This window comes from Vipera ursinii (genome assembly GCF_947247035.1).
Source record: "Vipera ursinii genome assembly, chromosome: Z".
In the NCBI taxonomy this organism is placed as follows: Eukaryota; Metazoa; Chordata; class Lepidosauria; order Squamata; family Viperidae; genus Vipera; species Vipera ursinii.
The window spans coordinates 53866254-53893911 of NC_139517.1; the positions used below are offsets into that span (position 1 = coordinate 53866254).

Sequence of the window (27658 nt, forward strand, 5' to 3'; positions counted from 1 at the left end):
TTTTCTCTCCCCCTCTACCCACATTGTTAATGTCAGGCTGGCAAGATGCAATGGGAAGCTAGAAGCAGAATGGCAACCATGACTGCTGCCCCTCCAAAAATGGCTAGGCCTACAAAATAAAACATAGGAAACACATTAGTTACAGTATAAATCACAAGGTCTCATTTAGGCTTATGCAGATATTTGTTATGAAACTGGCGGATTAAAAGTGGGAGCGAACATGGCTAGCCTAAACCCACTTAGCCTCTGAGGGAAGGGAATCCTTTCACAGAATAAGGTAATTCCTCATATGGAATTTAGAATCTAGGATTTATTTAACCTCAAAATGTTCTTCCCTTTCTATCATAATTGGAGGTGGAGGTGGTTTTGTGTCAGGCCATAAGGGTGAACTAAACAGGCTTCATTAGACTAAAGTAGAAAACAGGATGAATGTACTTAAGTTTTTTGGGGGCAGTTTTAATTCAACCATCAGCTGTTTATGACTGGTGATGGGGAAAGGCCCTACATATTTTGGACCTAGTTTTCTGCAGGGTTGTCAGGGCTGCAGGAACTTAGTGGAGCGGTAAACCTTATCTCATACTTTAAATTCTTTGGGTTGCCCTCTTCTTGTCTGGTTGTTTCTTATATGCTTCCCTTGCCTCATCTAATGTTTTGCGGACAATGAGCCAAGTATTCTACAGGGTCTTGATCCATTCAGCTAATGACATGTGCAGGGGTCTGTGCTGAGGCAGCTCTGGCATAGGAACAAGGTCCAAGCCTTTGGTCACTTGGAAAGGAGTGAAACCAGTGCTACTGTGCAATGAGTTATTATAGGCAACTTCCATGAAAAGCAAGAGTTTGGCCCAGGTATCTTGCTGGTAGTTCACATAGCAACAGAGGTACTGCTTCAATACACCCTTAGCTCTTTCACAGCCTCCATTGGTCTGGGAGTGGGGGTGGAGGAGCTTAACCCTTGGGAGGTGCCCAACTTCTTTAGGAATTCCTGCCAGAAGCTAGAGGTAAATTGGACACCACGGGCTGCGTTCAGGTGCCTCATGCAATAGGTAGATGTGTTGAATGAACATCTTCACCAGGGTTTGAGCAGGTGGAATTTTGGAGCAGGCCACAAAGTGAGCTTGTTTGGAGAAAAGATCTGTGACAATCCCAAATCACTGTATTCCCAGTGCTATCCAGTAACTCTACAATAACTCTACACTGAGATCTCCTTCTAAGGGGCAGTTGGGCTGGCTACAGGTTGCAACAGAACCAAAGTCTTCCCTGGGCACCTTTCCAGTGATTTGTACACTGGGTAACTGGCCACATAATGTTCAATGTCCTTTTTCACGTGTGGCCACCAAAATTGCCGCTTCACCTGATGGGGAATTTTCACAAAGCCAAAATGCCCCGCAGTTTTGGAATCATGACTTCGCTGAAGGATCTGGGTCTGTTGGCTCACAGGCACTTATAGCCAGCTCCCCATCCAAGCCAATCTGTCCTGGGATGATAGGTCCTCCTTGTTTTGTTAGAACCAATCATCCTGCACCAGGCAGTTTTTAGCACCTACATTAGATCATCCGCAATTTGCTCTTTGGGGGCCTTCTGTTGCCAAGTGAGAGCTAGGGCCACTATTTGCTTGGATAGGATAATGAAAGATGACTACCTCCTCCTTTGCACAGTTGTTTTGGGGCATTCTGGGTATGGGATCCATCAGGAGGTTTTTGCCTCTGGTCAAGTACTGAAGCGTGAAATTAAATCAACAAGTATGGAGCCCAATGGACATGTTTGGGAGATAGCCTCCTGGGTGTTTTCAGCATTTCTACTGCCTCAAAAGGGACTTTGCCACCTTCAAGAAATTGCCTCTAGATGAGGAGTGTCCACAAACCTCACATGCCATCTCCTGTTGCCCAACATCTTTCTTCCTTGAAGAGCTTCCTTGAGATCTAGACACATGGCTGTAAGTACCTTTTCAGGTACGTACAGGAGGAGGACCACCACCACCCCACTACCAATGCAATGCAATCTGGGCATTAAGCAGGATGAATTGCCTGTAAAAGTTTGTGAATCCAAGGAAGCTTTGCAGTTGCTTCCTCGTGCAGGGAGCCTCCCACTCCAGGAAAGCATGTACTTTTTCTTGATCTGTTTCTATGCCTTACTAGGAGATCAGATACCCAAAATAATCCAGCTTGGGTCTTATGAAACTTGCACATGGACAGTTTGGCATATAGCTGAGCCTTTTCAGTGTTTTTTAAGCACTGCTCACACTAACTTCATATATTCGTCCATAGTTTTGCTGTAAATCTAGATATCATCTAAGTACATCAACATCCCCTTATAAAGATGCTTGTGCAAGACTTCATTTATTAATTGCATGAACACTGCAGGGGTTTCCTTGCAAGCCGAAAGGGAGCACCCAAAATGGGAAGTACGGTAACTTGTGGACAATTAAAAGGAGTTTTCCATTCATCTCTCTTTTTAATGTGCACTCTGCAGTAGGGTTCTCTTAAATCCAATTTTGTGAAAAAAATTCCTTTTACCAAGTGGGCCAACAGGTGCTTCATTAGTAGGGGAGGTACAGCCTCTCTAAACAAAATGCATTTAGCGCCCTTTAATCAATGCACAGTCTAAAAGAGCCATATCCTCCCCCTGGAATAACACAGGGACAGCTATTTGCAACTTTGCTGGTTTGATGAAGCCCCTGGCCAGATTTTTGTCCACAAATGCCCTGAATTTTTCCAACTCCCAAGGTGTCATTCAGCACAGTTTGGGCTTTGGAAGCTTAGCCTCTGGGATATTTCAGTCGCACAATCCGTTGGGTGGAAGCATGTCAGAGTCCTTTTTTACTGAACACATCATCTAAATCCCTATATTCCCTGGGGATCAACAAATTTGGTCCCTCCCTCACCTGGACAGTCCTTGGACTTTCTGCTTTTACTTTTCTAATTGCAGACTCGTGGCGGCTTTTCATTACTCTTACAAATGCCTCTTGGCTGGAGAGTTTCTTTCATACTTACAGCCAATTACGCTCCCAGTCTATAGAGGAATTCCATTTTTTCAGCCAGGCAAGACCCAACATCATAGTTTCAGTCATCCCTGGTACCACAAAGAAACAGATGTTTTTTGTGTGGGTCGCTATCTTCAGCTCCACCTGTTCAGTGAGGAACGTGGCTGACACTCCCCCTGCTATTGTCTCGTCCAACTGGGAAAAGGCTATAGGGGACTTCAGCTCTCTCAACCTCATCCCTAGCTTCCTCACCACACCAGGACTGATGAGGCATTGGATGCATCCATAGTCTAACAGAACTGTCAGGAGCCCCTTGTGTCACTATTGCTCTTGAGGGCAGCCAGTGGCTTCCAGGTCAGAGTTCCTTCTCCATTGCTGGATGAAGGGGAGAACTCTATGACCCTCACTCCTTTTCAGCCTCCTTTCAGCTTAGAGGGAGATTTCCCTTTCTTTGGTGGGCCCTAAGGTTTGGTGAGCCCTGAGGTCCTTGGCTGTCTCTCCCTATATGCTTGTGAAATTCGTCTAGGTCAATTTCCACTTCACTGACCAGCAGGTACCAATGGTGGATGGTTGATGGAGCCCCTCGAGACCGGCAAGTGTAGTATAGTTCCTTGTTCAAACCCACTCATAAATGGATTATCAGAAAGTGTTGGAGCTGCTCTCCTAGCTGGCTGGCTAGCCCGTGGAACTCCTGGATATACTGGTGGAGAGAAATCCCCCTGGCCCAGGGGTGGGGCCTGTGCTGGCATGGCAGCCATTTTCAGGGTGGCTGCAGGGATGGCGGCTGCTGAGACAGCTGGTATAGCCATCGGAGGGATCGCAGGCACAGTAGGCGCTGCGGGATGCGCAGCTGTAGAGCCTGGTAGCATTGGGCAATTTCCTGTTGCTGGAGTGTTTGACATTTCCAGCACCTGCAATTTCTCTCTTAGCTGCTCCACTGTTGGGCTGGAAGGCATTTGGGGTTCTCCAGTCAGCATTGGGCTTTCCAGCGGTTTCTCATTACATTTATCCCTGCAGTAGGATCTTCCTCTTCTCCCAAATGTCCCATCCCTCCAGGACCATCGGCCGTGTGGTGTTTCTCCCGGTTGTTCTTCCAGTATGGTCGTTGGCACCCCAGAACACTCCCCTGCCACCTTTGGGCAGACTGTCTGGGCTCCCTGTGGGGTCCTTAGAGCTTCAGGCTCTGCCTTGTCCCAATCTTTTTCCTCTGCTATGGTTCCTTCTCTGGACAGACATTGTTTGTGTAACTATGTTGGTAAAGTTATTCTCCAGGTAGGTCCTTCCTGCAGATTTTGCCAGATGTGATCCATCTCACTTAAGTTAATTAGCAAAGAAAGATTTCTGGCTTATTGTTTTTCCAAGAATATACTTTACTGAGAACAAAAGCAAATACAGAAGTAGCAAGGCAGAATCTGTTGGCTTGGTGTGAAAAAGATACAATTAAGTTCTCCCTTTTCCCCTGGCCACTCCCTGTTATCAGTCAATGTCCAATTAGAAGTTTTCAGATTGTTTAGGAAATGACCCTATGTTCATGCCTTCTCTATCTCCGCATTCTTTTGGCTGACCTTGTGCTGGACTGGTGCAACTCACTTTCAGAGCTGGCACAGCTTCACTTCCAACCTTCCCTGTCCTTGTCCACCCATGTTCCAATCTCTTCCCTCTTCCCCTTGGTAATGTCAGGCTGGAAAGATACGATGCAAAGCTAAAAGCCGAATGGCAGCCATGACAAACTGGATTTTTGAGGGGCTAAATTTCAGAACATATCTAATGGGCTAACTTTCAGAAAGTGTCCAAAATCCAGGATTCATGACTGGGGAGTTTATTTATTCTAACTCTTTGCTTGGCATTAGATTCAACAACATTTGTCTGAAATTACCATGTAATAGCCATTTGAAAAGCTGCTCTGAAAAATAAGTCACCACTTCACCATGTGATAGCCAAATCTGGCCCTAGGTTCATGTCTTGGCTTGCATAGATTCCAATAAAAGAGATCAAGGTAGGAAGATCATTTTATTATGATTTATTCAGAATGTTCTGATAAAAAGTTTAGAATGTTCTGATAAAAAGGATTCCTCTTATTCAGAGGGAACCCTGAGACCCATCTTACATTCCCTTTTATAGTTAAGACATCAAAGGAAATTACAACAGAAAAGTTGATTGAACAGGACAAAAGCATCTTGCCCTTTGCATAGGAAATCACTTACATGGAGTTACAGTTGTTAACGTTACATGTTACATATTTGCATCCCATAATACAACACATGTTCATTTATATGAGCTCCAAAGAAATTAGAGACATAAAATTTAAGATTTTAATGAGGAAAAAGTCATTAGGTTATTTGAAGTCCACCAAGACAGAAACCAGGTGCCATTTAACATGAACAAGCTTGTTAACTAATATGATCCTGGCCTGGAGAGCAAAGACAGTTTTATCTTGTAATTTAAGAAATTATCAATCAATCCATCCACTAACAGAATGAAGAACTTTCTATATTCCAGTCTGCAATGGTTTGATAAGCTATTAACACCAATTAAAAAGGAGTATAAAATCAAATAAAAATACAAGAAAAACTCATTCTATTTATTAAGTACAATAATACTATAAAGTCCATGTTGTGTAGCTGTAATATGGCAGCCTGTACTACTGGCTGAAAGTTTATACAATCAAGAAGTACTTCTGATGCCTAGTAGTTTTAACCCATTCTGGTCCTCCTCTGGACTAAGTCTAAACCACTCAATGTTCTGCATTGGAAGCCATCACATACTTAAAGATTGCTATTGTACCTCTGCTCAGTTGTATTTTCTGTAGGCATACTAAGATTCTTTAAACATTCCTTATAGCAGAGGTCTCAATCCCGAGGCTGCAGCCCACTCCTGGGCCACAGCTTGCTCAAAACCAGGCCATGGGAGAGATGGGCAAGCACGTGTGCATGAGTCCACTCAGACGAGTAATGGGCAAGCATGCACATGAAGCTTCGCTCGTGCAAGTGTTGGGCAAGAGCGCAAAACTTCACTTGCATGAAGTGAAAGCACTTGGGTATGATTGGAGCTTTGCACATGAGCACAAGCACCCTCCATTCAAGCACCCTCCACTTGTGCGAGCATAGCTTTGCATGTGTGAATTAGTGTCTTCCGCTCATGCAAGTGGAACTTTGCATGTGAGTGCAAGTGCTTGCCACTCATGCACGTGCCTGCCACTGATGCAAGTGGAGCTCCATGCAAGTGGAGCTTCTCGCATGAGCACAACCACCCTCTACTCACGCGCAAAGCTCCATTTGTGTGAGTGGAGGGCATGCACGCATGCCACTTGCACAAATAGAGCTGTGCGCGTGTGCCTGACACTCACATGCCCCCCCCCGAAGCTGGGCTGGGCCACTAAGCAGGAAAGGTTAGTGATTGCTACTTTAGGACTGGATTTCCAAAACCTTCACAATTTTGAACTGATTTCTTTAAAAAAAACTTTTTCTTTTTAAATTAAAACAAAAAACCTGACATATTATGGCTTCTTATATCCATATACACATTCATATCCTTATCCATATATGTATATGTTTATATAGAATAGAACATTCTTTGTTGTCCAAGTGGACACACAAGGGATTTATCTCCAGTGCATAAGCTCTCAGTATACATATAAGCAACAAAATAATAAATCATAAGATATAATCAACAAATGATAGCCTTAAGATCCTACTACATGGTTAAATATCCTTAGGCATAAGAGAGTTGTCATGGTTCCGATAGATGAAACCCATCAAAAAAGGCAAATTTCTTCCTTAAAGTACATTTATTCAGGATACAAAGTATCAGCAGTACCTAGTTGAAACCAAAAACTAAATTCCCTTCCCCCAAATACAAAGTAACGTACAATTAACTGTCATAAATCACACTCCTCAATTAGCTTAAATCACTGGGCTTTCTCCTCAACTCCACAGTCCACCAAAACGTTATCAACTTGTCCTTGGATTCCCACATCAGAGTTATTATTGTGGCTAGCTGAGCTTACATTCCAATCCCCCCTCCTTTGCTGCACCTAATTTCTAAAGTAAGAAAAAGTATGTTAAAGGAATAGAGAAAATGGCTGCATTTTCATCAGTTGTCAGAGCAGGAACATCCTATGTTAGCAGCGTTGACAACAATGCTGTAGGAATTATGTATTTAGCAGAGTGATGCCATGGGGGAAACAACCTGTCTTTGTGTCTAGTTATTTTAGCATGCATTGGTCTATAGCAGCATCCTGAGGGGAAGAGTTGAAACAGTTTATGTCCAGGATGCGGGGGGTCCATACATATTTTCTCAGCCTGCTTTCTGACCCATGCAATATACAAGTCCTCAGTAGAAGGCAGGCTGGTTGCAATTATTTTTTCTGCAGTCCTAATTAGCTGTTGAAGTCTGTACTTGTCCGGTTTGTTTGCTGTAACTAACTAAACAGTTATAAAAATACAAATGATAAACTCAATAATTTCTCTGTGGAACTGTATCAGCATTTGCTAGGGCAATCTGAGCTTTCTGAGTTGGCACAGGAAGAACCTTCTTTGTTATGCCTTTTTAATGATGGTTCTAATATGAGGTGTCCATTTCAAATCCTGGGAGATTATAGAACACACACACGTGTGTGTGTATGTGTATATATGTATGTGTGTGTGTCTGTACATACCCTCATACCCTTCTGAGATTCGAACCTGGGCTGATTGCACATTAGGCATTTGTTTTTACCTCTTGAGCCACAGGATCTCTCTCGCTTTTGTTAGCTTCTGCAAGGGGAGATATGTGTCAAATGTTAACTATTTAGATTACCTTGCTAGGCCCCAAACATGGGGCAAATCTTTATTTCCTGTTTTCAGCCTATCTTGAAGGCCACCAAACAGGCAGTAGTCACACCGGACAGCTCATATATTTGTGTAAATTACTAAAAAAGAATTACATATATATGTTTTCTGAGGTTTTCGCGGGTGTTTGTATGTAGATCTTTGGTCATTCGGGTTTTTCCCACGTAGAATTGGAGGTATCAGGGCACTTTTTCGACAAAATCTCATCCGTCATCCTCAGGCTGGTGACTTCTTTCTTCTGGGAGAAGTGTGTGGTAGTGGCTGTTTTTTTTTCTTTTTTAAACTGCCAGAGGGGGTGTGTTCTGTGGGTGGAGGTGTGCTCTGATTCGGTGGGGGGTTAGCTGTGTTCTGATTGGGTGGGAGTGTGTTTTGAATGGGGGCTGTGTTCTGATTGGGTGGGGATGTGTTTTGAGTGGATGGGCTGGTCTCAGCTGCCAGCCTTAGACCTGAACTGGTGAGTTGTGCTGCTTTTGTTCGGCTCCGTGTTTCTGGTGGTGCCATGTTTTTATAGTGGGTGTCAGTTTGCTTATTGTGTGGTTTGGAGGGGTTTAAAGTGGCTAATGTTGCAGCTGTAGTTAGGTTTCTGTTTTGTGGTTGTGTGTCGTTATCGTTTTGGGTTAGGATTTGCTTTTTGAATGGTAGTGTGGTGGTGATGTCATGTGATGTTATCATGAGTTTGGGTCTGGTATCATTCTTGGTGGTTGGGACTTGTCTGTCAATCAAGGTGGGTTTCCATATGGCTGGTAGGCGAGAGGTATCATCTTGTTTGTTCATGCTGTGAGGGCGTTTTTCTATCTCGATGGCTTCTCTGATTATTCTGTTGTTAAAATGTTCAATTTTGGCGATAGTTCTGGTTTTTTTAAAAGCAAATCCGAACCCACAATGATATCGACACACAACCATCTTATTTCCTGTTTCAGCCTAACCCAAGGCCATCCACAGGCAGTAGTCACAGCAGTGACAGCTCATATTTGTGTAAATCTTTTGGATTGCTAACAAAGAATTAAAGGGAGACTGATAGCTATTTCAAACTTATTTGTTTTCATCAGTCAGCCACACCCTTCTGAGATTCGAACCTGGGCTAATTGCACATTAGGCAATTGTTCTAACCCTTAGGCCACAGGCTCTTTCTCGCTTTGTTAGCTGAGAAGCAAGGGAGATATGTGTTAAGTGTTTGTTAAGTATTTAGAATACCTTGCTAGGCCCCAAATGGCTGACTGATGAGAACAAATAAGTTTGAAATAGCTATCAGTCTCCCTTTAATTCTTTGTTAGCAATCCAAAAAATTTACACAAATATGAGCTGTCACTGCTATGACTACTGCCTGTGGATGGCCTTGGGTTAGCCTGAAACAGGAAATAAGATTTGTCCCGTGTTTGGGGCCTAGAAAGATAGAAAAACGCCCTCACAGCATGAACAAACAAGATGATACCTCTCGCCTACCAGCCATATGGAAACCCGCCTTGATTGACAGATGAGTCCCAACCACCAAGAATGATACCAGACCCAAACTCATGATAACATCACATGACATCACCACCACACAACCATTCAAAAAGCAAATCCGAACCCAAAACGATAACGACACACAACCACAAAACAATATGGTTTACTCTTTAATGTTGATGTTAGGTTCCCAGTTAAAGATAGTTGAGTATGTGATAGTGATGTGATAGTGCCTAAACATAGTATAGTTTTGCATGATGCATGGGAGTGTGGAAACTCATATAAAACAGGTCGTTTGGATGTTCTTTACTGATTTCCCTCCCACCAAACAAAAATCAATGGTGTTCAAGACTTGTTTGGCTAAATATTTCCAGATATTTCCCCTATTTGAAGGAAGATGGGTACACATAAGTCCATCAATTGAATCAGAGATAGCATTGGGAAATAGGTATTCTCATGCCTCCCACATTTCAGTCCGTTCACACCATTCTTGTTATTTTCAAAGAGAGTTCTTAGTCCCACTGATCAGTCTCTGGGTCTTGGTGAGTTTGATACGTGAAACATTTGGTGCTGTGTTCTGCTTGATGCTGAGATCAATTGTAGATAATTTTATGTGTGTCCAGTGGATCCAGGAGTCGTTTTTCACTAGTTTGTGGTAAGCAGGACTTGGAAGGGACTGTTACACTTTGCATGTAACTGAGATTTCCATGTGAAGGACCAATCCACACCCAGTTTTCTAACTCAAATGGGTGAAGGGCTTCTTCCATTGGCAGCATCTGTATTAGCACACACTGCTTCCATAGCTTTCGGAGTTGTATAAGGCTGAAAGATAAGAAGACAGAACCATGTCCCCCTTTTCTAAGTTAAGGAAATGTGGATCTAAGCCTATCAATATATCAGGGCATCTACCAAAAGGTAATTTGAAGCGGGAAATGCCTATGTCCTATTGGAGTTGGGTTTTCAGGTGTAATAGGGCAATGGGCAGAATCTGAGGCCACAATAAATGTGTTTCCTGATATAGCTTGCCTAGTAAGGTTGTTAGTTCCCTATTAGCCCTCTCCACTCTTCCCTGATGATTGGGGGTGTAAAAAGGCATGAAGATTTTGTTTTATTCCTAATGCTTGCAATACGAAGGTGATAACTTGGAAAACAAAATGTTTTCTTCAGTCCATATTCATGGTGTTAGGTAGGCCAAACTTTGTCTTTTAGGTGTTGTTTGGATGTTTATAGAGCAGTGGTGTGGTGGCAAGGGAAGGCTTCCATCCAGTAAGTGAGTTGGTCCTGGACACTAAGGTATATTGCTAGCCATTGCTGCTAGGTAGTTGGATGAAATCAAGTTGTTTTCGAAGGTGTGAGGTGCCCATGGTGTTCCCCTTTGTGGAAAGCCTTTGTCAAGGAGGTGTTGTTAGCCTGACATGCAAGGCATTTCTTTGCTACTCACACAGTCTCTATGTATATACCTGATAGTGTCCATCATCGCCTAAATTCCACAGTATCTGCAGTGAATGCAGCTGTTGGCAATTGAGATGCAGGAGACTCTGTGTCAGGGCCCATTTCAAAACCTCATCCTGAGAAAGCAGGACTCATGGAAGCAGTTTCTTCCAAAAGGAACTTTTATTAGGAGAAGCTGATAGCAGGCATAGTAGGCAGGATCTGAGGGTTTCCCACTCAGATCAATAGGTTAAAAGAGTCCCAAGCAAACCCCAACCCTATAGTTCATCCAGTCAGCTTGAATGGGCCAATCCTCAGGTGTTAAATCCATTGTGGGAAAGGAGCTGATAACACAAGTCTTTCCCAGGCTCGGCTCGCAGCGATGTTGTTGGGTCTTCACACAATTTAGACGAAGGAATAGAAAGAGAACTCATTAAATTTGCAGATGACACAAAACTGGCAGGAATAGCCAATATCCCAGGAGACAAGCTCAAGATCCAGATGGATCTTGGAAAACTTGAATACTGGACCCTATCTAACAAAATGAAATTCAATGTAAAGAAAAGTAAGGTTTTACACTTAGGCAAGAAATACCAAATCTACAAGTACAGATTAGGTGAAACAGAGGGATAGAATCAAAATCATGTGAAGTATTAGTAGTGCTTTATAAAGCCTTAGTAAGACTGGGAGGCAGGGATTTTTAATAACTTGTACAATACATTTTAATGAACTGTTATTATTACATTTCTAACCATTCAATGATTTATTTGTTCCTTGCTGTAGAAACACACTAAGTTTGAATAAGTCCTGAATAAGCCTGAAATACTATTTTTGTTGAGTAAGCTATAGTCATTTGTTGAAATGTTTGATGCAGATTTAGAGCATTGTAACAACATTGTGGGCTTTTTGTTTTATTAGATTTTATTAGATTTATTACTTCTAATAAAGTAAATGTCTCTGAAGCTGAAAATTTTGTTATTTCATCCACCACCTGACAAATGAGATTGTCAACAAGAAAGGAGAAAAATTATTGCACCTTTAACTCAGCAATGATAGATTCCCAACAGAACCCCCAATCATTGAAACCTCCCATTGTCACTATTCCAGGTTTGTTTGAAAGACTGGCAATATCTTGCAGACAGGCCTCATATAAAAGTTATATGTGCCCAAGCAAGGTATTTTATACTCCCATGGCTCCTTCCTTCCTTCCTTCCTTCCTTCCTTCCTTCCTTCCTTCCTTCCTTCCTCCCTCCCTCCCTCCCTCCCTCCCTCCCTTTGAAACCAAACAGTTTCAAAAGGATTTCCATACTCTGATTCCTAAATCTCTGTTCAAGTGAATATATATATATATATATATATATATATATATATATATATATATATATATATATATATATATATATATATATATATATATATATATATATATATATATCCCTGTATTTTCTATCTGGTTTGTTCTTTTTGAATTAGTTGCAGCTTTCCAGACTGCATGAATTTTATTTATTTATTTATTGATTTATTGATTTATTTATTTATTTATTTAAATCCCATTTATATCCCGCCCTTCTCTGAAGACTCAGGGCGGCTTACAATCTAAGCACAAATCAATGTGCTTAGCAATAGCCTTCATTCTATGTATATGCCTGCTTATTAGGGCTTTCGCCCCCCCCAGCGGCATTATTACAAAGTCAGCTTATTGCCCCAACAATCTGGGTCCTCATTTTACCTACCTCAGAAGGATGGAAGGCTGAGTCAACCTTGAGCCTGGTGGGACTCAAACCTGCACTAATTGCAGGCAGCTGGTATTCATGAATTTCAAGTCTCCCCCCCGATCTATGTCTCATTGGAGATATCAATTTGCACTTAAGCGCATGAGTGCAAATTAAAGTAGCCCCATATGACACCACTGTGTCCAAAATACACCATTTCTAGACTATGAAACCGAGATAGGCAATTCATCATCTAGCTTCTGAGTTTTATTATCTAGGAAATGAGCAGTCAGGCAATTGTGAAGAACAGTCTGTTTTTATTTTGAAAAGGATATAAATATTTAAAACATCAGGTATATTCAGTAATTCAGGAAGAACAGAAACAGTGTCTTTTTTAAGACACAAGAAGAAAATAGAATGGTTCTAAGCGTGGTCCTAGGCATAGACCGGTAAGACTTGCTATGTTCAGTAGAACCTAATTTCAGTAACTATACAAAAGATTATTAGCAAACTCTTTTTCATGATTATATCAACAATGAGTTGGACATAATTAAAAGTCTACAATTTCTTGCAGTCCTTATATTTTCCTTTATCTTTGGGACAAAAAGTCTTATGAACTATATGCTAAAGTATAAACATAAAATATTTCATTTTTATTTCATTTCATATATATTTGTACTCTTTTTAGAGATGTGTGCACTAAACTTTATACAAGCAGCTGGGGCAATACACAAAGCTGGCAAGAATTTGATCGTTTTTGTGAATATAATCCCATTGAAGTTTCCATGTTGACTTGCTTAGCAGATGTACGTGAACCTTGTCAGCTCGGCTGTAGAAATCTTACTTTCTGCACTAATTTTAATAACAGGTAAGAAAGCGTTTCTCAACATTTTTAAACAATATTGTTTTGAAATATATAAATATGTTGGAGAAAGTATGTTTGCTAATTCTGGATCTGGATGGCTTCATTTCCCGGTGAGAGATTTTTTTGCAGAAGGAATTTAAAACATTGTAAGACATTATGACAAGTGCCTCAATTTGAATGGCAATTATGTTGAAAAGTAATGTAATGTTCTAGTTTTCTAATGGGTATAATAAAAGTTCTGTATCTGCAAGTGTCTTGTCATTGATAACCAAACAGAGGTTTATTTCCAAATTGCCCTCGTACTTAAAAGAATGATAGTTGCATGGGTTAAGATCTTGTCAGTCACAGGAAGCAGCCAGCATATGATAATTAAGATCATAGAGCTCATTAACTTGTAGTTAGTGCTTTAAATTAAATATCTTAATAAGATAGAATAACTTTTGTCTGAAATTGGATGGTTAAATAGTGGTTTTATTAACTACAACATATATATATATATATATATATATATATATATATATATATATATATATATATATATATATATATATATATATATATATATATATATATATATATATATATATGCATCTTTGGTTATTCGGGTTTTTCCCCGCGTAGAACTAAAGGTGTAGGGGCGACGTTTCGACGGAATCCCATCCGTCATCATCAGGCTGGTGGCTTCTGCTTCCTTCTGGGAGAAGCATGTGGCTGTTTGTTCCTCTTTTTAAATCTGCCAGAGGGGGTGTGTTCTGTGGGTGGAGGTGTGCTCTGATTGGGTGGGGGAGTAAGTGTGTTTTGATTGGGTGGAAGTGTGTTTTGAATGGTGGGTGTGTTCTGATTGGGTGGGGGTGTGTTTTGAGTGGATGGGCTGGTCTCAGCTGCCAGCCTTAGACCTGAGCTGGTGAGTTGTGCTGCTTTTGTTCGGCTTCGTGTTTGTGGTGGTGCCATGTTTTTATAGTGGGTGTCAGTTTGCTTATTGTGTGGTTTGGAGGGGTTTAAAGTGGCTGATGTTGCAGCTGTAGTTAGGTTTCTGTTTTGTGGTTGTGCCTCGTTATCATTGTGGGTTCGGATTTGCTTTTTGAATGGTTGTGTGGTGGTGATGTCATGTGGTGTTATCATGACTTTGGGTCTATCATTCTTGGTGGTTGGGACTCGTCTGTCAATCAAGGCGGGTTTCCAAATGGTTGGTAGATGAGAGGTATCATCTCGTTTGTTTATGCTGTGGGGGCGTTTTTCTATCTCAATGGCTTCTCTGATTATTCTGTTGTTAAAATGTTCAATTTTGGCGATAGTTTTGGTTTTTTTTAAATCAATTTCATGTCCCGTGGCTTCAAAGTGTTGGACCAGGGATGAAGTTTGTTCTCCTTTTCTGAGTGAGTTTTTGTGCTCTTCAATGCGTGCACTTATTCTTCTGTTGGTCTGTCCGATGTATGTGGTGGGGCAGGTGGTGCATGGGATTTCGTATACTCCTTGGTTTTCTAAGCCAATTATGTCCTTGGGGTTTCTTAGGATGGTGGATATTTTTCTGTCTGTGTAGAATGCTGTTTTGATGTTGTGTTTTTGGAGGACCTTGCTGATTCTGTCTGTGGTCCCTTTTAAGTATGGGAGGAGGGCTTTGCCATTTTCTTGTTCTCTGTCTTGGGTTTTTGTGGGTGTCTCTCTTCGGATTAAGTTGGTAATCGTGTTTCTTTGGAACCCATTGGCTGTTAGTACATTAGTGAGAGTGTGTAGTTCGGTTTTTTGGTGTTGTTCGTCAGCTAGGTGTTTTGTTCTGGAGATGAGTGTCTTGGCTACGGAGTTGATCTCTGCTGGGTGGTGGTGTGAGAGTGCGTTCAGATAGTGGTTTGTGTGTGTTTTTTTATGGTAGATAGTGTGTCCTAGGGAGCCGTTGGATTTCTTGTAGACTAAGACATCAAGGAAGGGAAGTTGATTGTTAGCTTCTGTTTCCATGGTGAATTGTATTTTGGGGTGTAGGCTATTGAGGTGTGTGAGGAAGTCCTCCAGTTTTTCTTTGCCGTGTGGCCAGATTACGAAGGTGTCATCTACGTATCTGAGCCAGAGTTTGGGTTTGTGGTTGGATTTTTCTAGAGCGAGGGTTTCAAAGTGTTCCATGTAGAGGTTTGCGATGACAGGTGAAAGGGGTGATCCCATGGGTGCTCCTTCCATTTGTTTGTATCTTTGTCCATTGTAGATGAAGTATGTGTTAGATAGGCAGTGGTTGGTCAGATCTAGGATGTGTTTTGGGGGGTTGTATTTATTTAGGATAGCTGTCAAGGCTTTTTTGATTGGCACTTGGGTGAAGAGGGATACAACATCGAAGCTCACAAGTAGGTCACAGGGCTGTAAGTTTAGTTTACTTATGATCTCTATGAAATGGAATGAATCTTGTACGTGTGAGGTGATGGAATTTGCATAAGGCTGTAGTTGTTTGGCAAAAAATTTGGCTAGATTTTGTAGAGGTGAGCCTATGGAGCTGACTATGGGTCTGAGTGGGGTTCCTTCTTTGTGTATCTTGGGCAGACCATAGAGCTTGGGACATCTGGATGATTTTTCTCTGGGAATGATTGTTTTCTGGATCTCTTCACTGATGGGGGTGGCTTTTATTTTGGATTTTGTGGTTTTTTCCAGGTAGGTGGTGGGATCTGTCTTGAGGAGTTTGTATGTGGAGTCTCGGAGTAGGTTGGATAATTTGGTATGGTAGTCAGATGAGTTCATTACCACCGTGGTGTTGCCTTTGTCTGCTGGCAGAATGATTATGCTGGTGTCATTTTTTAGGTTAAGTAGTGCTGTCTGTTCCTCTTTGGGTAAGTTGCTTTTGGGTGGTTTGCTGGTGCAGAGGATGTTGGTCACTTCGAGTCTGATTTTGTTGGCGTCATCAGGGTTAATTTTGGTCAGGCTGGATTCGACTCCGCATATAATGGTTTCTGTGGGAATGTGTTTGGGAGCGACTGCAAAATTAAATCCTTTAGACAGGACGTTGGTTTCGGCTTTGGTGAGAATCCTATCTGAGATGTTGTGCACAGTTTGTTTCATGTGTTGCTGTGAGAGAGGAGGGGTTTGTTTCTGGCGTTCCTTTAGTCTTCGGAGTTTATTGGTGTGTGTGTCTGTTTTGTAGGCAGTCTCTGTTTCAGCTCTCCAGACAGCGATTTGTTTGAATTTGTCCCAAAGTGTGGGGTGGATCTTGTTGCTGAGTTTGAGGTGAAGTGTGAGGAGGTCTCTGTTGATTCGGTCCAGGAGGAATCTTTTTGTCTGGAGTTCATTTCTGATTAGGGCCAGTTCAGTTCTTATCAGAATGCGTTTGATGGCTGCAGAGTTGGAGTGGAATTTCAATTGGAAGGATGTGGGGATTAAATTTTGATCTCGGCAGTTGCGTAGGAATGTGAGGTCACACAGAATGGAAGCTCTTCGTACTTCGAGTTTTTCATAGGTCCTAGTTAGCTGGTGGATTTCCTCCCCGTAGAGGTAAGATATTTGTTTTCTGAGGTTTTCGCGGGTGTTCGTATGTGCATCTTTGGTTATTCCACTCAAAACACACCCCCACCCAATCAGAACATACCCACCATTCAAAACACACTTCCACCCAATCAGAACACACTTACTCCCCCACCCAATCAGAGCACACCTCCACCCACACCCCCTCTGGCAGTTTAAAAAAGAGGAACAAACAGCCACATGCTTCTCCCAGAAGAAGGAAGCAGAAGCCACCAGCCTGATGATGACGGATGGGATTCCGTCGAAACGTCGCCCCTACACCTTTAGTTCTACGTGGGGAAAAACCCGAATAACCAAAGATGCACATATGAACACCCGCGAAAACCTCAGAAAACATATATATGTATAAGGATAAGCCCTGAGCCGGGCCAAAACAGGAATGAAAGAGTTAATTAGCAAGGTCCATTCAAAAAGCCTTGACAAATACTTAAACATACATTTGCCTTGCCTTCCAGCTAATATAAGAGAGAAGGAACCCGTGGCTCAGGAGGTTAAAACACTGCCTGATATATAATCAGCCCGGGTTCGAATCTCAGATAAAGGGTATGACTAACTGATGAGAACATAAAGAGTTCGAAATGATCATCTTAGCCTCCCAAATTCTTTATTAGCAATTTGAATAATTTGCACAAATAATGAGCTGTCATAAGTTGACTAGTTCCTGTGGATAAGCCCTGAGCCGAGCCAAAACAGGAATGAAAGAGTTAATTAGCAAGGTCCATTCAAAAAGCCTTGACAAATACTTAAACATACATTTGCCTTGCCTTCCAGCTAATATAAGAGAGAAGGAACCCGTGGCTCAGGAGGTTAAAACACTGCCTGATATATAATCAGCCCGGGTTCGAATCTCAGATAAAGGGTATGACTAACTGATGAGAACATAAAGAGTTCGAAATGATCATCTTAGCCTCCCAAATTCTTTATTAGCAATTTGAATAATTTGCACAAATAATGAGCTGTCATAAGTTGACTAGTTCCTGTGGATAAGCCCTGAGCCGGGCCAAAACAGGAATGAAAGAGTTAATTAGCAAGGTCCATTCAAAAAGCCTTGACAAATACTTAAACATACATTTGCCTTGCCTTCCAGCTAATATAAGAGAGAAGGAACCCGTGGCTCAGGAGGTTAAAACACTGCCTGATATATAATCAGCCCGGGTTCGAATCTCAGATAAAGAGTATGACTAACTGATGAGAACATAAAGAGTTCGAAATGATCATCTTAGCCTCCCAAATTCTTTATTAGCAATTTGAATAATTTGCACAAGTAATGAGCTGTCATAAGTTGACTAGTTCCTGTGGATAAGCCCTGAGCCGGGCCAAAACAGGAATGAAAGAGTTAATTAGCAAGGTCCATTCAAAAAGCCTTGACAAATACTTAAACATACATTTGCCTTGCCTTCCAGCTAATATAAGAGAGAAGGAACCCGTGGCTCAGGAGGTTAAAACACTGCCTGATATATAATCAGCCCGGGTTCGAATCTCAGATAAAGGGTATGACTAACTGATGAGAACATAAAGAGTTCGAAATGATCATCTTAGCCTCCCAAATTCTTTATTAGCAATTTGAATAATTTGCACAAATAATGAGCTGTCATAAGTTGACTAGTTCCTGTGGATAAGCCCTGAGCCGGGCCAAAACAGGAATGAAAGAGTTAATTAGCAAGGTCCATTCAAAAAGCCTTGACAAATACATATATATATATATATATATATATATATATATATATATATATATATATATATATATATATATATATATATATATATATATATATATATATTCCTTGATAAGATTAAAAATACGAATCCCAGGCATGTTAAAATTAACAAACAAATGAACACTGGGATAGAATTAAAAACTAAAACAGTTTTTATTGCTGAAAAATCAAACTTGGGTATTTGTTGTTAAAAGTGAATTGATTATAGCTCCATGTGTTGTAGCCATAACCCTGGTCATTGTCCATGTTCTCATGCCAGGGATCTTAAATGGTTGTGTGCTGGTGCAATCTTGGATTTGATGCAATGAGGTAATTTGTGAATTCTTGCGCTGTTTGTCTTCATGTCGCGCACGTCGTTGCTCTTCCCAATTTATTAGTGCCTGGTATGCAGGGGGGAGGTATATATGCTTCCTTAAACAAGCGGCCGCCTTTAGTGTTGTCACTGGCAATTGCCTCAGTCCCTGCTAGATCAGGGGTATCCAAACTTTTTTCAATTCACTTTTAACAACAGATACCCAGAGACAAATACATCCCAAAAACGGATGCGCGACAACTCAAAGAAATACGGCAGACCTCAACAAACAGATCTGAGCGTGCTCCGTGAGCAGAGTGCAGACACCAACAGTATAAACGGAATCTCCCCACCCCAGCATCTCCATCCTGATGACGTTGGCAGTTGGCCAACGAAAGCTTGATTTTTCAGCAATAAAAACTGTTTTAGTTTTTAATTCTATCCCAGTGTTCATTTGTTTCTGTATATATATACAGAAATAGGAATATATATATATATATATATATATATATATATATATATATATATATATATATATATATTCCTATTTCTGTTTAAAGCCTAAGCATCCTAATGCCTAATAATAAGCAAAATCTAATCTGAATTAGCAATTAAACATTACAAAAATAAATCATTTATTTATTATCTTTAATATATATTTATGTAAGTGCTAATATAGATATTAGTAACCAACTGTTACCCCTATAGTATAATTCCAAAGCAAAAATTATTCTGTCAAGGTAACTATTAAACACATGATGGGATGTGCACCTGGAGGAACAATAGGAGAGAGTTTAGCAATATAGTGCTTTCCTAAAAAGAGACTCAGATCAAAAGATTGTATATTCCTAAGCTGCATGTGATAGAGGAGAAGAGGTTTAGAGTAGGGGAGTGTAAGCCAAAACAAACAATTGTTCCTGGCAAAGACAAACTGCCCCCCCATCCCAGCTTCTTCTTAAGTTAACCCACACCAAGTGTTCCTTGTGAGGGGCAGGGTGACCTTCTCCTAAGTAGCTTCACAGCCCTGCTTTGAGCTTGCCTCTGCTCTACTCTTTGTGTCCTTGGATCGAGTGGGGGAGGTAACTGTTCCTCATCAGTAGTGATCTACTGCTTATCAGCTCTACTACCTGTCTGCAGCTGATCCTCCCCTGTGTCTGTGAGGACAGGCAGCTCTCCATCCGGTTGATCAAAACCCCCACTGCCTGAGGGGCCTGGGATAGCATCATCCTCAGCCCTTGGCCTCTCCAACTTTTCCAAGGGAGATGTACCATCCCCATCAGATGGTCCCGGTTCCATCTCCTTTTCCTTCAAACCAGGCTCCAGTGGGACCATTACACAAGACCTTTTTCTTGTAACTAAAAACCAAGTTAAAGCTATTCTAAAAGAATAGCCTACAGATAGCTCTTATTTAGCAATTGAAATTATGGCAGACCCTCCCATAATTGAAGGTCCCCTTATGACCCGGTCCTGAAGTTACAGTTGCTGCAGTGCCTTTATGACTGACTGCAAGAATCCTACAGCACTCCCCTGCCATTCTTTTGCTCCCATCCCCCAAATGGTGCGATCCTAGAAGTGACAACTATTTTCTGAATGTGCCACATTGAATTGTGATTGTTTTGAAAATGGCATCTGCATCTGGGATCAGGCTGCACAGTCCAGCAACAAAGGTGACTTGCTTTGCTTTGCTAATTCAAGTTCTGCAACATTCTTTAATGTTCCAATGGAAGAATGCAGAGCTAACATTAGCAAAGCAAAGCAAGCCGCTTCATTGATAGTCTGTGCTGTGTGATCCCAGAAATGGCCACCATTTTGCAAGTGACAACAATTCAGTGGCCACTTAGAAAATGGGAGCCACTTCTGGGCCTATGGCAGGTGGCCCAGTAACAGCAGCTTGCAGTTGAGCAGCATGATCCTGTAAGCAGCCATGTGGAAAATGATGGCTGCTAATAGGATGGTGTCATGCAGCCCAGCAATGGAGAGGCTTCTTTCCTCTGCTAATGCAAGTTCTGTAGTGTTCCACAGAACTCTGGCACTGTCGAACACTGCAGAGCTCCTGATAGTGAAGCAAAGCAAGATGCTCCATTGCTAATCCTCATGGCACATTCCCAAAAGTGGGTGCCATTTTTCAAGCAGCCACAATTCAATGCTGATTTTCAGAAAATGGCAGTTGCTTCTGGGATCATGCTATGTGGCTAGCAAAAGAGCAGCCTGTCATCCTCTATTGTAGCCTCCTGGGCTCCAGAGATCTTCAAAAGATAAGTGAGGAAGAAGATGCAGGATTTGTGGTGGAGGATTTGTGGGAGGCCCAGAGCAGGCATATCCAGGCTTGTAGTAGGACTCCCAGGGCCTAATCCACTTTTGAGGCATTTGGTGCTCTGCTTAATGACTGACTTGGTCATTTACCACATTAGGGAGAACAGGATAGTTGTCATTAAATGAGGCCATCTCATTTAATGGCCATCACCACTTGGAACCATTATGGACAGGCTTTGTTATGGTTGTACACTGAGACTTAAACACTTGAGTCTCTGTTGTCTGCATCTCCTTCTATTTATTCCCTACCATCCAGTCAGAGCTAAAGGAGCTTCTTGGATGAGAAGCAAAACATGTTCAAAGAGAAACAAGGCATCCAGTTGCCTCCTGAAAAAGCACCTTTGGGACAACCATGACCTGAATGACTGAGAATCTCCATAGATATTGCCATAGTTATATACTATCCTGTATATGTAGAAAGCACCCCAATAATAATGGGGAACTTTACCCTGACATCAACTGGGAGATAAACTCTGCATCAAGTGGGAGATTGAACAGGTTCCTGACCAACTTTGCGGACAACTTTGTCATTGAAAAGGTAGAGGAGGGAATTAAATGGATAGCTATATTGGACCTAACTCTTATTAACAGAGAAGAAGCAAAAGTGGAATTTGAAGGTGCAGGAACTTTGGGGGAGAGTGAACATATCATATTGGAATTCAATATACTGCAAACACAAACAATAGGACATAATCAAACCAATGTCTTACACTTTAAAAGAGTTGATTTTAACCAATTTAGAGAGAGTTTGGGAAGGATTCCATGGATGAAAATTTTAAAGGGGAAAACAAGAAGCTTGGGAAACTCTGAAAAATATAATTATAAAAACCTAGTCGACCTCAGTACCACTGAAAAAGAAAAACAAGAAATCCAAGAAGAAACCAGCATGGTTACACAAAGAACTCTGATGAATTGAGAGATAAAAATTAGAAGCATAAAAAAAATGGAAAGAGGGACACATAACTAATTCAAAATAACAACAAATAGCCCAAACTTGCAAAGATGAAGTTGGCAAAACTAAGGCCCAGACTGAATTAAGACTTGCAACAAATGTCAAAAATAATAAGGTTTCAACATATAAAAAACAAAACCAAAAATGTCAAGGAAACAATTGGTCTACTAATGAGATAAAATGGCAAGGAAGTAACAGGCAGTGGAGAAAAAAGAGAGCTGCTTAATTCATTCTTTGCATTTGTCTTCACATAAAGATAATACAGCCCATCCTACCAAAAACAGAACCGTAAAAGACAGACTAGGAATTGAAATTAAAATAGGCAAGAAAATAGTAAGAGAACATCTGTCCACTCTAGATGAGTTCAAATCACTGGGCCTGAGGAATTATATCCCAGGAGTTCTGAAGGAGCTGGCAGATGTGACCCCAGAATCATTGAACCATGTCTTTCAATGATCCTGAGCACCTGGGAACTACCAGATGACTGAAAAAGAGCTAATGTGGTTCCCATCTTCCAAAAAAAACAAAAACCCCACCACACACACATCTGGGAAACTATTGACTAATCAGTCTGACATCAGTATCGGAATATACTAGAAAAGATAATCAAGCAACAGATATGTGAACACCTATAAGCAAACAAAGCTATAAACAGAAGCTAACACAAATTTGTCAAAAACAGATCATTCCAAAACAATTTTATTTCATTCTTTGACAAAGCGACTAAATTAGTGGACCAGTGAAGTGCAATGGACATGGTGTACTTGAATTTCAGTAAGGCATTTGAAAAAGGTGATAACCTATTTTTTGGTAAGCCAAAAAATGTAGAATAGAGCAGGGCTTTTCAAGCTTTTCATCCATTGTACCACTTTTAGGATATGGCAACATCCAAGTACCACCAGTCACCTTTTTTTGATGATCAAAAAAAATAAAAAGGAAAAAAGTGATGAAGTACAGGTAGTCCTTGACTTACAACAGTTCGCTTAGTGACTGTTTGAAGTTACAGTGGCACTGAAAAAAGTGCCTCCCAAGCCACAGTCGAGCAATACACCTGCCTGCCCACCCGGTGGTGCTTTTCCTCCTGTCCAAGGTTTTCATTATTGTGAACATTTCCGTTGAGGATTGGCAGCAGGGGTGAGGTGGGGTGTTTGGGTTTTATTCCCTCCCCCTCTGCTGGGTGGTTTGCAAACTTCTACCGCCAATTCATCCCTTCGTTTGCCCAAATAGCCCTGCCCTTCAAAAACATGTTGAAAACAGCCCCCCCCAGTGAAACCCAGCCAGCCCCTGAAGTGCACAATGGAATGTCAAGCGGCATTCGAGAGGCTAAAGAGATTTTTTTCTGCCGAACCCGTACTGAGACACCCAGACCCTGATAAACCTTTCATAATACAGGCAGACGCAAGCAATGCGGTGATGGGAGCTGGAAATGATGATGGGGCACTGCAACCGTGTGCATATACGTCCAGGAAACTCACGGAGACAGAACAACATTGGGCTGTGTGGGAAAAGGAGGCATACGCTGTGAGGTGGTCATTGCTTACATGGCGTCATTTCTTTGAAGGAAATAAAATCCCCTTCCAGGTCTGGACAGACCACAAAAATTTGGAAGCACTAAAAACACCCAGTAAACTCACTCCTAACCAAGCCCACTAGTCTCAGCACTTTCATCGATTCCGTTTCACATTTAAACACTTACCAGAGGGAAAGAATTTCCTTGCAGATGCACTGTCTCATATGCCCCAATATAACAGCATACGAGCCACTGACTCTAAACCACTTATGCCTGAACAACAACTGGCAGTGCCAGTAACCATGAGTCCCCAAGCTAAAATGAAGCCACAGTTGGATAGGCAATCTGGAATCGAATTCTGAAAGTCTTTGGAAACAGATGAATGGTTCCAGAAAAATAAACGTGTGCACAATCAAAGACAGACTACCCTGGGTGGGAGAGAAGTTATATATACATGCCACCCAAAGGATCAATTTCATGCAGTTGTGCCATGATACAAAATCAGCAAAACATTTTGGGTTTGTAAAAACTACATTTAACTAAAAGGCAGTTTTGGTGGCCATCCATGAAAAAGGGCATAGAAAGCTATGTGGCCAGCTGCCAAACGTGGACAACGGCTAAGAGGCTGCAGGGGAAGTCGCCCAGACTGTTACAACCAGTGGTGAACCCCTCAGCCCCCTGGAAAGAAAAAGCCATGGATTTTATAGTGGAATTACCAGAAAGCAACAGGAACACTGTCATCTGGGGGGCTACAGATTTGTTTTCCAAACAGGTACACTTTATCTTGTGACAAAAGATTCCCACCGCAAAAACCTTAGCGAAACTATTTGTGCAGCATATTTACAGGCTGCATGGAGCACCCCAACGCATCATATCTGATAGGGGAGTGCAATTTACATCAAAATTCGTTTTGGAAGGAATTTTTATCCCTCTTAGGAACTACTCAGGGACTGTCATATAGTCATCATCCTCAGGCAGGTGGCCAATCGGAACTCAGTACTTGAGCAATACTTAAGATGCTTTATTAATTTCCAGCAAACAAATTGGATGGACCTACTCCCCTTCACAGAAGTTGCTTACAATAATGCAGTCCAGTCCAGCACAGGCTACACTCCTTTTCAAATAGCCACTGGTCAAAGTTTCAACCCTATGCCAGAACTAATCCCAAATGAACTGGAAATCCCATCGCTGAAAGAATGGATTGCACAATTGCAAAACACTTGGCCAATTGTTAGGAAAGTTTTAGACAAAGCCAGGCAAGCATACAAAGCACAGGCAGACAAAAAGAGTCAAACCCATACCATTCAGAGTAGGAGAAATGGTATATTTATCTACAAAATACCTGAAATCCCTACAGCCCTGTAAAAAACTTGGACCAAAATATATAGGACCTTTTCCAATTAAAAGAATCATAAGCCCAGTAACAGTAGAATTAAAACTACCCAAAAATCTTAGGCAAATACACCCAATCTTTCACTGCAGTTTGCTGAAAAGGTTACAACAGTCACCCTTACAGTCAAAACCCCACCACCACCACCACCACTTCCTCTTATGGTTGAAGGAGAACAACATTTTGAAGTAAAAGAAATCCTAGATTCTAGAAAGTACCGTGGAGCAATTCAATACCCAGTAGCTTGGAAATACCTTCCCTCTTCAGAAAATGAGTGGGTCCATAAACATCACATCAGAGCACCTAAGTTGCTAAAGAGGTTTCATCCGAACAAATCAGGCTAACATCTATATTTTTGTTTTCTCTACAGGTGGATCTCTCCTATTTTTAAAGGGGGCGGGATGTCAGAATCCATTTATATTTCATTTCTAACTATCTTCTCTGAGCTAAACCCAAATTTCATCTTCTCCTGGATTCTGCCATTCCCAAGGGAGAGAAGGAACAGGCATGGGGCTTTATGGCTTTCACTTCCTCCCTTAAATGTAACCTTTGTTTTTTCCGCCTGCCTGCTATCCATCACAATTTAACCAATTGCTTTCTTACTACGCATTTCCTCTCAACTTACGGGCAACTAGGAAAGGGGGTGGGAAAGGGAGAAATGCAACCCTCCAGCATCTGGTTTGTTTCTCCGAATGAAGTGTGAGGAGGGTGGAAATGGTCCTGCCGCAAACGGACTGTTATCTCTCCTTTCCCACAATGGACTTACCACCTGGAGCTTGGCTGATCCGGAACTGACCAAATGAACTGTGGGGTGGGCTTTGCTTGGGGACAGTTTAAAAATATCGATCTGTGAGGGAATTCCTCAGAACCTGTCTATTATGCCTGCTTCTTCCTATTTCTTAGTAAAACTTCCTGGTTGGAAAATCTTGTCTCCAAGAGTCCTGCTTTCTTAAGATCTGGGCTGAGGTGGCTTCTGACAGTATCTTCATAGTTAAAGATAATTCATTGTCTCTAATATAAGATATTAAAATCTGATTCTTATATGCAATAGTTTTGATTCTGGGGTTGTGTTACTAAAATCTTATTCCCAAGTTGTATTATTAAAATTTTTAATTGCATTTATTATTCCAAAATATATTTGTAAATATTTCTACTTGATTATCCTCAGCTATTAATTTATTCTCTATTTTAATATCTATAATGTAATACCATCTATAACAGGCTTGTCAAACTGCGGCCCGCAGGCCGGATACATCATGCCGAAACTGCGCTCACCCCATTGCCGGCAATGGGGGAAAAGTCGCAATACGTCGTGCGATGTCACGTGACATGGCGAGTTTGACATGCCTGATCTATAATTCAGTTCTATGAAGTTCCAATCTAAGAATCTTTAAATGTTGATTGTATCACAAATATATAATTGTACTTCTGTAATTGTATGCATTCATTTAGATGAGTTTCCAGAAATATACATTTATGATCTTAATGAAATTCTTTGTGTATTTAGCTTCTCTTTCTGATTTTTAAAAATAAAATATTCAAAATAACTTAACTCTAGGTAATGCTTTCATTTCCTGTTTTAACGTATGTTCTTTCTGAAATTCTTTTCAAAGTCTAGCTTTTTTTATACATTTTTAATGCAGTTCTATTATTGAAATCAAATAATTTGGCTCAATATTTTAAATTTAGCATTTGATTGCAAAAAATCTTTTTATTATGTAAAGCATAAAATCACTTTTGGGAAACTTGAAAGAGCAGATTAGGAATAGATGTAAATATATTTATATAAATATAAATATATACAGAAAATCTATTTGGTTGCTAGAAGTTGAAAAATGACATGATGGTACATAATTAATTAATAATATACATCAGTCCATTTTCTTTATTTTAGGCAAAATCCAGCTTTTTATCTAAGAATGTACCCTATTATTTTTATTATCTTTATCTAAAGATCATGACATTATTGTTGACTTCTGTTTGTATGACATTTTCCTTGAAGGCCTACTGAACTCTTCAGGAGCTGCAATGCCCAGTCAGATCAAGGAGCTATGAATGATATGAAACTCTGGGAAAAAGGAAGCATTAAGATGCCTTTTATAAATATCCCTGTACTTGATATTAAAAAATGTCAACCAGAAATGTGGAAGGCAGTTGCTTGTTCACTGCAAATTAAACCTTGTCATAGTAAATCTAGAGGAAGTATTATTTGCAAGTAAGTCGATTTTTAGCATTTAATAGCTTCTTTCAGGCCTTTTCCTTAATGTTAAGACTAGATAACAAAAGGGGTTCCATGTACTTCCATACTTTCAGTTGAAAACTGTAGAGGCAAGTATGCTAATACATCATATCTTATAAGAACCCTGTAATCATCAGGCTAATGTAAGGGCAGCTGTCCTTCAGAATTTTCAGCTGATTGTTTGGAGATCTTGAGAGTGTTGGAGAAAACCACTGTGTGCTTGTTCTTGATTCTCTGTCGAAGCAAGAACAACATTCTCATTTTTTCTTTAAATATTTAGATGATTGCACAAAGAGGGTTAATTTTCAGTTGAATGTGCATATAGAATAAGGAAAATTAAACAACAGTAGTATTTAAAAATTGTAATTTCAGTAACAAAATGAAGAAAGTAGAAAGCAAAGCTGAGATTAGAACTAATTAGTGCATTTCCAACAAATAAAGCTTCAGCATTTTGTTCTAAAACTGATCCAAAATTATTCTTAATTA

At 40.8% G+C, this 27658-nt stretch overlaps 1 protein-coding gene across 1 annotated transcript in view; it reads left to right on the forward strand.

Annotated features, from left to right (window-relative positions):
* Positions 1–27658, forward strand: part of RECK (reversion inducing cysteine rich protein with kazal motifs) — a 278973-nt gene that overhangs the window by 125883 nt on the left and 125432 nt on the right. Inside the window, exons 10-11 of the mRNA XM_083377076.1 lie at positions 13087–13266; positions 26936–27148. Coding sequence (XP_083233202.1) covers positions 13087–13266; positions 26936–27148 — 393 coding nt within the window. The remainder of the gene's footprint in view (positions 1–13086; positions 13267–26935; positions 27149–27658) is intronic.